Below are 11,364 nucleotides of genomic sequence, written 5' to 3'. Positions count from 1 at the left end.
TGGAAATATGACTGAGGTTGTGATATTCACGGTGGCGAAGACAATAATTTGTTATTAAAGAGCTAAAATAAAGTTTTAAAAGTTTGGGGTAAAAAATTTGCTTTGAAAGAGCTTAAATTTAAGATTTTATAATTGAAAAGGATTAGAGCTGCTGATATTATACCAATTAACTAACGGAGCCAAGGTCTCCATTTATAGCTACGTATGGAGTAGGGGCCGGGTGGATGCGGGCGGTGCTAAATTTATCTTTCCTCTCATTCCACTATGAATGAATAATGTTGAAAATTATTATCACTTTCATTGATGTTTTATGCATCTATTCCCATATCACTTTAATTTAATTTTGATATAGATTTTTTCTATTACATGTTATTACATTTTAATCTTTTTAATAGTTAAACATATACACGGATAAAATAACATTTCTCATATAGTGAAGTAGGGTGAACAAACAATTACCATAATTGTTCTATATCTAATGTCCAAAAGAAAAATTCCATCTCACCCCACCTCTAACTGCTTTTCAAAAAAAATAATTCACTCCATTTAGAGGAATGAGTTCAAAATTCATGAGGTGGTTCAAGTTTTGTCATCCCTAGCTACGATCTTGATTATCATATGTTATTGTTGTAACTTACACATAATATAAGGACCGATAGTAAAATTTCACCTTTTTAGATAAACATCACCCAAAGTTACTAAATTATTAGTAAATTTATGTTTTGGTCACTCAACTTTAAAAAAAATACAAAATGATCACTGAACTATTAAAAAGTTATCATTTAAGTCACCAGACTATTAAAATTGTTATTGTATGGCTTTCTTTGTTCGTAAAGCTTGCACCAATTGAAATCACTCATTTCCCTTCTCTTATACAGTTTAAATTTTGTTCATAAAATAACTTTGAAAGTCATGGATCTATGAACCAAAATCCAAGCAGTTTTCTTATTCGACCTTTGACATCGATTGTCAGATCAACTTAAATTTAAGGTATATTCTTTTACTTGTTGATGAATACTAATTCATCATATGGATCATTGAATCGTCGTTGAAGTTTGTTAACATAAATAAAATTTAATGCTCAATCACTTAAATAAAATCTTTCAATAATTCAACAATTATTTTATAAATTTTAAAGTTAATATAAATATTTTATTTGATGTAGTTTATTTTATATATATATATATATATATATATAATATCAGTCAGGTTAATGAATATATAATAAAACTCAAAGTACAAATCTCTCATTATGACTCAAGGAAAGATCGTCTTTCCCCGATGTCCAATGTATTTAATATTAATACATATTTCATCAAAAAGATTATTACATATATAAACACCATAGAAAAACTAAGAATCCTCTGGATCTCGATCAACCAAAATCTCGATTGCTACAAGAACCTTCCTTCAACTAAGAAACCATTTAATCCCCCCCCCTCCAAAAAAAAAAGAACTCTAGGGTCTTTTTTGTTTTTGGTTTTCTCGATCTGGGTATAATCTAAAAACTATTGTGCTTGTTGTTGCTGGTGGGGTGGTGGTGGTGGGGATGAGGAAGAGGGAAAGAGAGAATCCTTGTGGGATATGTGGTCACTATCACAAATTCGAAGAGGGGGAGGTTTGTGGGGTATGTGGGCATAGAGCTCCCGTTTCATCTGACAAAACGTCGCTTCAAGTCAGTGCTTTCCCCTCCGTGATATTGCCTGATTTTCTTTATTTGGGTAGCTACGATAATGCCTCTCGTTCTGAGCTTCTTAAGACTCAGGGTATTACTCGTGTCCTCAATGTAAGCCGGCTCTCTTTTGATGTTCTCTTCATTATTGTTTTGTTTCTGTTTTTGTTTTTGTTTTTTGCGTGTAATGTTGTATCAGCTTATGGATGGATGTTGAATTTATGGATTTTGGTATGGATTTTTTGTGTTGTATGTCGAAGATTGTGTCCTTAACTATGATGGGATTTTTGCATTTTAGCTACTTGGCATGTTGGATTAATGATTGAATTAGTCTCTTTTGTTGGGAAAATTTTGGTATTTTTCTGATCTAGATAACTTTTGTGTTAGTTTTATATGTGGGATTAAGGATGTTAAGGAAAGCTTAGTTTACAACTTCGGGAATCTAGTGAATTTAGTTTGGTTATTGTCAAAGTACATTGCATTTACATTAATAGTTGAGACTCTAGTTTAGGCCTTTTACCTTTTGGCTAAACTTATAGATGTGTTGAATGAATTTCTATGGTGATATTGCATATTTGGTATGTGTGAATGAGGCTAAGGCTAGTATCATTGATCATGAGTTACAGAGATGGAGAAGAAGTTTAAAATCAAATGTATGATTTTGGCATGAGGTGATACCAAAAGAGGATGTATGGCTGCAATGTAGTAATGCTAGAACTAGAATTAATAGTAAGCTTTGTCATAGTTAAATAGTTCTACGAGTGATTGCTTTTTTTCTTAGTCTTGCGTGTCGAACGGAGAATCTAATAGTGCAATTAGTCATAAAATTGAAGTTGTAAGATTTGCATAATGTTTACTTGAGAATTTTAAAATAGGATAGGCAGAGGTAAAAGCACTATGGAGGCCCTTTTACTAAGAGTCGGATTGCATTTTGCCCTTTCTACTCAAAAAATGTGTAACTTAGTCTCTGTAAATTAGATCAAAGATCTAACTAATCATTCTGTTAAAAACCAGTCTATGTACATTAGAACGAGGTACATGTGGCATACCATGTGTAACTATCTAGTTATTTCATCAACCATGTCAGGTTTTAACTATAGAAATGGCTTGCTCTTTGATCTAGCGTATATGGACTAATTTGCCCATATTTTTTAGTAAAGAGGGCGAAATGCAATCAGAATCTTAGTACAAGGGCCTCCTTGGTACTTTTACCGATAAGCAGATAGGTGTAGAGTAGCAATCAGTTTGAAGATAAGGAGTGAATGATAGATGCATTGAAGTTCCTTTTTCTTATTTATTTTTGAAAAAGGTTCCGTTTACTATAGTAATGGATCCCTTTTGATAGTAATTTAAAATTCTAGTGAGCCTTTCAGATGTTTAGAATTAACCAGAAAGTGCATAAACATAGCAGCAAATAAATAGCTTGTTTGTTAGATTTACATGATATTGAAGTTTATGTATTCCACTCGCGTTTTCTAAGGGTTATAAACTGGACTTTACTCGACTCGGTCAAAGATGAAAGATCTTCTTGCATCAAAGAATGGAAAGGTGTTAAAGTTTTGGACATAATTTAACTGAAACTATAATAGGAATGAGGAGAAAATGGGATTGGGGATTTTTATAACTGCAGTCTTAGGGTTTTGATGTTTTGAATCATAAGTTTTAGGGTAAACTACACCATTAATCACTAAACGATGTGTAAGTTTTTGTTTTGGTCATTTAACTAAAAGAAGTTGCAATTTAATCACTAACATTTTCAAGATTGTTTTTTTCGGTCACCCGATTGATAAGTGGCATTTTTTTAGTTGGTATAATAACAATTTTAGTCTTCAGTGTTTTTTAGTTAAGTTAAAAAAACTGAGGACGAAAATTGTTATTATGCCAACTAAAAAAGTGCCACTTAACAGTCGGGTGACCGAAAAAAACAATTTCGGAAACATTAGTGACCAAGTTGTAACTTTTTTTAGTTAAGTGACCAAAACGAAAACTTACCCGTAGTTTAGTGACTAATGGTGTAGTTTACCTTAATTTCATTCTAAGAAAACAAGCATTCGTTATCATCTCATTGCTTGGTGATGGGATTGAAAGGAACATGCAGGATGGTGTCGAGAACATGCAGGATGGTGTCGAGATCCGTTCTTTTATATTTTCCATTCTGCAGTTTGCTCTCTTCTTTGGATACTGTGACTGCTACGATGCGTAATTGCATAATATCACTGTCAAGTATCAAAATTATATACTTATATGGCATGTTCTTATGTTATTTGTATTATCTCTTTGCAGACTGTACCTGCTTGTCAAAATCTCTACAAGAATTCATTTACCTATCACTGCCTACAAGATGACAAAATTTTGCAATTTGATGATGCTGTACAATTTTTAGGTCCGTTAATCCTCGTATTGCATTTTGAATTTTAGTTCGTAGTCATGCTTATGACTTTGATATCTCCTCTTTCATGCATGTCTTTGGTATTTCATCCTTCACATTGAGTTTTTTTGCTTGTGCAAATTTGTAGATGTACACAATAATACTCACTCTTTTTGGGTCTTGAGAAGCATTTATATTTTATCAAGTATATTTTCTCTCATTCTTATTCACTTGAGGTAAAAGTGCCACAGAAGTCTTTGTTTTAGGAGTCAAATTGTGTTTTGACCATTTTACTCAAAAAAGGGGTAAATTAGTTCTTGTATATTAGATTAAAGAGTAAATTGGTCATTTCTGTTAAAAATTTCATCCATTTCTACTATTAAAAATTAGCGTGGTTGATGGAATAACTAGACAGTTACACATGGCATGCCACACGCACCTCATGCTGACATATAGTGACCAGTTTTTAACAGTAGGATCAGTTTGCTCTTACAGGAACTAATTTGCCCATTTTTTAAGGGGGCTAAATGCAATCTGACTTCAAGTACAAGAGTCTCCATGATGCTTTTACCTTTACTTGATGAGTTGTTTCTTTAATTTCTTATTTCACATGGCCAACAGTGTGTATTCTTCTCTCAATTATATGTGCTTCCCTTAGGCTTCAAAAACCATTTTTTTTAAGTCCCAATTTCTTCTTTCAACTTGTTAATCTTCTTGTTGTTTGCTCTACTTGAACCACCACGCCCTTCGTTACCCTAGTGAAAAAAAATGGCTTTCCGGGAGCTTTCACGCTGATATTATTCCCGTGATAATTAATTTATGTTTGTCAGTTGCATTGCAGTAGCTCAGACACTTCTAGTTGACATGTTGCATAGTTTTATAATCTCTTTGGCATTTTTCTGACCTGTGGTCCATTTTTGCAGAGCAATGTGAGAGAGATAAGGCTCGAGTCCTTGTGCACTGCATGTCAGGAAAAAATAAGTTGAGTTTACTGCTTCTTATCCAAGAAATTCACACTAAAACAAACATGAGTGTATTGAAGTCACTTGCTAAACTGCTATATGAGTGTTTATATACATATATATATTCTTTTTATTTGAGGAAAGGGGTATTCCAACTCTTCAAGAAGGGATAGATGCACCTATCAATGAGCCAAATGCTCGTGTGCTTGTGTGTAATGCCGATTTAAACAAAACGATATTCTTTCTGGCAGGTCACCGGCTATTGTAATAGCTTACTTGATGAAGTCTAAAGGATGGAGGCTTCAACCGAGCTATCAGTGGGTTAAAGAACGGAGATCATCTGTTGAGTTAAGTCAAGGTATTTTCTAGCCTCGACTTTGATTAACCTTATATCATGAAAGCCATTAGTTAAATTGACTGTCAGTTGCTTAATTGAAAAACGTCTCTGAAACACTAATAAGTACTTTGATTTTAGGTATGCTTTATTCCCATACGATGTTGTTGCTATTACTCATCTCTTGTATATATACTCGGCCTTTTTTTCATTTTTCATTTTTTGCTTTGGAAACGTTTTATTACCTTCTGAGAATTGGCGTTGGTTACAATTTTGTAGATGCGTACCAGCAATTGCAGGAATATGAGCAAAAGCTCTTTGGATCATGTGATAATAGCAATCTTGCAGGAGCCCCATCCTTCAACTTTGGCTTCTCGAACCCAAGTGATCCACTTCCACTTCCTGTTCCCATTCCCGCTTTCAACAACCTTGGTGCTACTTCCATTTTCGCCCGTCCACCGCCTTTCGAAGTTCCTCCGCATGGGTTTACGTTCGGTGCTGACCGAACCCAGAGAAGCATGTCTGAAAACCTATCAAACCCTAGTGGAAGTGATATTCCAATGGATAGTTCTTAAATTCCTCGAGTTTCTTTTGCAACTCCAACCCTTTTAACCACAGAGTCGGATTAGGACGACACCTTGGCTGTAAATTAATGCTAAACTTTTCTGGTTCACTAGATTTTCTAATGAGTGCCTTGAACGTTAATGAACGAAGCACCATTTTGGTTTCGAATACAAAGATAATTTTCAGTAGAATCAATTTCATTTCCTTCTTTCTTTTTTCTTTCCCATTTTCGGAATAAATACAGTTAGTTAATTTGAATAAATTTTGGGTATGGATATTTATTTTATCATCTGTAATGAATTTAGGATAGTTTGAATGCTAATCCTTGGGTGCATGATATTTGAACCAGTTTTAGTTGATACATTTTGTGGGAGTGCCTTAACAACTGCCCTAAGGCGATGCCGGCTACTGGCCACCACCCGATCATCCCTTGTCATGAGGTCGCAAGGTGTCGCTTGTGGACTGTGGTGACTCTTGTAGGTGTTTGTTTTTCAAGTTTTTGCTCGAGTTCATCTCCTTGCCTTGGGTTCCCGATTGCGCTGTTTTCGTTGGAGTCTTAAGTTCCCATCGCTGGTCAGGTGCTCCTGTGATATTGGTTTGCCATTAAATGAGAAGAGATGGAGGTCTGGTGTTAACACGGCAGTTCTTTTTTCTGGTGGCTAAATCTATCATTGTTGGTTTTATTTCGGCCTGCTTCAACTTGCATCAAATCTCTTGGTGGATGTTGGTGCTTGCTTTTAGGTTCAAAATGATGTTACTCTGTTTTGATTTTCTTTTTTCTAGTTTAACTGTATTCTATTATTGGGGCTTCATTTTCTCAGTAATTTTATCTTTTTCGCTTAATAAAATTCCTTTATTTAAAACAAATAAGTCTAATTGTAATTCCTGTAACATTGAATATTTGATTTCATTACTTTAATATATAAATTATAAATTTAGGGAACTCAATTTTTTTTCTAAATTATATAATGCTCAACAATGACGAGAATTGAGACCAGAAAAGTTTCTGAATTGAACCCAAATTTCGAGCTGACTCAGACATCCAAGTCGAACCTGAAGTTAAGCTGAACTCCCGAATAACTTGTGCACTGATATCACATTTAAAAACATTATAGTGACACCACTAACATAGAAGCAATAATGTTTGAGAAAGATATCTTTTCACCTGCATTTTATTCACAACCCACACACACAAAAAAAAAAAAAAAAAAGCCTTCCCGTCCCCCCAGCATTTTGCATATATCAAATATTCAGGAAAAAGAAAAAAAGCCTACAACACTGTCGGATCACAGGTGAAAGGGGGTGCAGGAAGTACACATATAATGAAGTGTTCTCAGAAAGTTTCGGATTTAACAAAACAGACATGTTAAAAATGATGATAAAACGACACGGATTAACCTAGTTTTGATCATGTGAGGTTTTTGAAGAACTCTGCAAAGAATGTGGTGGAGAAACAACCTGTTCGGACGAATCATCTGAACTCTTGGTCTCCAAGTTTTGATGTTTCTTGCTCGCAGGGTCGGTGTTCCGTGCCCAATCAGGAACCCTTGATGGTAGAGGAGCTTCGGATAAATTGGGTGGTGGTGTCATTCTTTGATATGTTAGGAGAGACGTATCAAATATGGATAAAGGATAGCTTAGAGCATAATTATAAGGATATCCCATATAAGGATGATCGAATCTGCAAGTTGGCCCGTGTTTGCAGAGTCCATACATAGTGTAACTAGAACATACAGGTTGTCCCTACATTCAGAACAAGAAATTATGAAGTAATTGTTTAGCAAGTCTGTGTATACTAAAAGCAAACTTTTTCACCTGAATGGATATTTAGCACCTATACCTAACCATGTGAAAAATAGACATGAAACTTACAGGTCTTGAAGGAAGCCCGAGTGGGCCAACACTACTCATGGCTGAGTTAGAAATCCTTTCCTTCGGATGATGGTACTTGCAATCAGATCCATATTTGCAAGTTCCGGTGTTCATATAATACCTACATTCAGGTTGATCAGGTCTTTCAGGAAAATTAGAAGCAGGTGCTGATGACAAAAGCATCTGTCCACTAGAGCCCGACTCAGCAGGATTCATCGAGTTGTAAGCGTAATTGGATCCAAGAATACCAGCAGAAGATGCAGGACTCAAATTTCCCTGGTCAAAATTAAATTAGAAACGAAGAAAAATGAAATGAGGCAAAATAAGAAAAGACATTCAATCGGCAAGAGCTACCTATAAAGAATCAGAACTGCCGAAATATGCTATTTATGACATTGTAGTTGCAGGGAACTGTCAGATATGTGTACATGAAATATGAAAAGCAACCATGCCCTACATCTATATAACTTCAGCAATCACCACAAAGAATGGTGAATGACATGGACATGAAATATGTAGAGATATACAAGTTTGCAAAACAGGGTAACACATTTAAGACACAATTAAGTTTGTTTTGGACAACAGTCACTTGTACGAGCGATGAAGGTATTCATTTCAAATATCAAAAAAGTATGCATATGCCTCTCAGCTTCCCCCAGCAAGCAGCCCAGACAACAATTGAGCAAAGATGAGAACATCTAAGGTGTCTAAAACTTGTAATTATGCAAAAGAAAATGCGTCTAATAGTAAGTGAGTTCGTATAAAAATGGAGTCAAGACCAGATAGATTTATCATAACATTTAAATGAAAGTGACTTCCAGTGGGAACAAGTCATTGAACTAACCATTCATAATAAATTGACAAAGCCATTGTCAAATGTTACAGATATGGGATGTAGCAACATCATGAACATAAAACTTTCGGTTTATCAACCAATGGATAATAACACACATCTTAAGTCTTTACGAGAAAATGATATAAAATGTTGTCAGCAGATAAGAAGAAAATGCATGTTATGAGTTTTTCTAAGAAAAGATGAAGTAAATGAAGAAAAGAGACATTAGGACTGACCCTTCAGGTTAAGTTACATCTGGTAAAAGAAAGTTCATAAATAAAATTTTAAAATCATCAAGACCATCTCACTTTATTTTAAGAAAAATGCCAAGGTTCACATCATTCTTGTATCAGTGATAAAAAAACACAACAATTTAGCAATAGGAAGTTAAAGAGAATCATAATTCAAGGGAATCAACAGAATGTTTATACTTGCAGAGAAATTTATGGAGCTTGCTTTTAGAGAAGTGAAATGTTTAAATTTCAAAATTTAAGAGCACGGTACAAGATCGCACCGTGCAGAGATTAGATTTTATTGAGGAACCAAAACTTCAGATAAGCATTACTCAACAAAAGAAACATTCACTTACCATGTATGTGTTCCAGCCATTTCCAGGAATTATGTTTTGAGAAGGAGAAACAACAACAGGCATGTAGCTTTGGGTTTGTAAACGCGGGCCAGAGACAAACGGTGCCCTAGGTAATGACCATGCGGGTAACCCACCAGCATATGGCACACCTGTTGGTGGCAAAACTGATGATCCCGCAGGTCCATTTACAGGTAAGCCAGTCCCAGCTGAAGCAGGCTGGGGATGATGGAACTTGCATGCAACTCCAAACTTACATGATCCGGTCCTCATGAAATAAGGGCATGATTTTTCATCCTGCTAAATTCAGGGCCAGAATGAGACAACATAAGGTCAAGCAAGCACATCAAATAAGAGCACAAGAAAGCACCTGACGCATAGGGAGACCAAGAGTGTTAAATGTAACAGGTCCAGCTCCATTCCTGTCCTTTGGATGATGATATTTGCATGTGGATCCATATTTGCAAGTTCCTGTCTTTAAGAAGTACTGCAAGGGAGGTTAATGAAATTTTCTAAATTAAAAAAAGCTTTCAATAACAAATGCTTTCTTAATCTCTGATCATAAGAACAAGAACAAGAACAAGAACGAAAACAAAAAAAGATGAGAGAGCACTAGATCAACCATGATCCTGAGCTACATCAGTTTTCTTTAGAAAAAAAAAGTCATGCATCAATTCACTCGGTTAAAAGGGACCATTAGCACACTGGTGAGATTAAGATCATAGTCCATCCACTGGTAAAACAGTATTATTGACAAAACAATACACCATCAAAATAAAGGCAACAGCAAAACGATGACTAGCATAACCAGAAAACTCCATTTTACAGCGTACCATGTTAACGTTCTTGCACATGTACACAGAATCATGCCTGCTAATATTCAATGGAATATTTTGTTTCTAATTAAACAACATCTACTCTCATGACCAAGTGTTAGTTGCCTTTCCTTTTATTAGCAAGAGGTAAGATATACCCCAGCACAAAATGGCAACACAAACATCTTTGGGAAAGGCAAATTTTGACCACTAATCTTAAATGAAAAGTATCAATACCCCACAGTCTGGCTGTCCAACTCTTTCAGGGAGTTCTTCTCGATATTGGCCGGCCTGCACCAAATAACAACACATATTCAACCATTCAGTAAAGCAATATATATACACATAATAAGAATCTGAATCTACTTGCTTTACATCTTGAAATAATCAGTCACTAAATGCCTTTCACTTCAAAAGAAGAACAAAGACTAGATTACCTGAGCATCATAAGCCGGATGGTTAAAACGACAGTTACTTCCATAACCACATGATCCGGTCCTTAAATAATAAGAACAATCCGGTTCACCAGGACGATCAGGATACGAGACTGATTTAGAAACACCCACCTCTTGATTATTATCATTTATTTTCAAACGCAAAATTGCTTCTGAAAACATAGAGAAAAAAAATCCCGAAATTAATCAAAAATCAGAATTTCTCAAATATTTATAATCAAATTGCAACAAATAAGCCATCACATTTAGCAATTGAAACAACGAGCTTCCTAACCAATCCTATTGCTACTATAATTTAAAAAGAACGAAAATTAAAAAAAAAAAAATTTAGAAGCTCTAATCAAAAGAACGACAGACTTTAAAATTAAAATATACAAAGTTGCTAATTTTTATTGAGTGAATAGAAAATTTATCAATTTCACAATAATTTAAAAACATTGATCACAATGGAAAACGATCACAACAAAAGAAATCTAAATAAACAACAACAACAACAACAATAATAATAGAGAAAAAGCATAAAGTGGCATCAGATCTTTGTAAAATTTGAAGTAACAAAGAGAGCACAAAGAATCGACGCTACCTTCAATGCTATCAGCGGATTGATTCGAAACAACATTGTTCTGAATTTGCCGATTATCTGGCATCGGTGGATGCGGCACGGAAAGTTAGTAAAACCGTATCTTACTTTTGATCGAAACAATCAAAAAACAAACAACAAGAGAGAAAAAAAAGAGTCAATTGCAGGGCATAATCAAGGCAAATTCGTATGGTTTAAAAAAAAAACGATTTTAACTCATAATAACGACGACGACGATCAAAAGAGTGCAATGAGAGAGCAATTTCTTCTTTTTTTTTTTTTTCCCTCTTCTTTCTTGTGGAAACTATGAAAGAGATTATA

The 11,364-nt window shown here is 34.8% G+C and overlaps 2 protein-coding genes across 2 annotated transcripts; one reads left to right on the top strand and one right to left on the bottom strand.

Annotated features, from left to right (window-relative positions):
- The first annotated feature begins 1,255 nt into the window (after positions 1–1,255).
- Positions 1,256–6,091, top strand: LOC105790038 (protein-tyrosine-phosphatase IBR5). Its single transcript, XM_012617429.2, has 5 exons — positions 1,256–1,786; positions 3,956–4,055; positions 4,964–5,021; positions 5,254–5,360; positions 5,616–6,091. The coding sequence occupies exons 1-5, from the start codon at positions 1,550–1,552 to the stop codon at positions 5,909–5,911; spliced, it is 798 nt and encodes a 265-aa protein (XP_012472883.1). The 5' UTR covers positions 1,256–1,549; the 3' UTR covers positions 5,912–6,091.
- A 1,010-nt stretch (positions 6,092–7,101) lies between these two features.
- On the bottom strand, positions 7,102–11,364 carry LOC105790023 (zinc finger CCCH domain-containing protein 3). The gene is made up of 7 exons (XM_012617409.2): positions 11,047–11,364; positions 10,446–10,615; positions 10,246–10,299; positions 9,564–9,680; positions 9,197–9,490; positions 7,773–8,048; positions 7,102–7,643 (listed from the first exon to the last, which is right to left on the bottom strand). Exons 1-7 carry the CDS (start codon positions 11,108–11,110, stop codon positions 7,299–7,301), a joined length of 1,320 nt encoding a protein of 439 aa, XP_012472863.1. The 5' UTR covers positions 11,111–11,364; the 3' UTR covers positions 7,102–7,298.

This window comes from Gossypium raimondii, chromosome 7, assembly GCF_025698545.1.
Source record: "Gossypium raimondii isolate GPD5lz chromosome 7, ASM2569854v1, whole genome shotgun sequence".
Taxonomy (NCBI): Eukaryota; Viridiplantae; Streptophyta; class Magnoliopsida; order Malvales; family Malvaceae; genus Gossypium; species Gossypium raimondii.
Note: the sequence above shows the minus strand (reverse complement) of the source record. Positions and strands in the feature narration are given on the sequence as shown.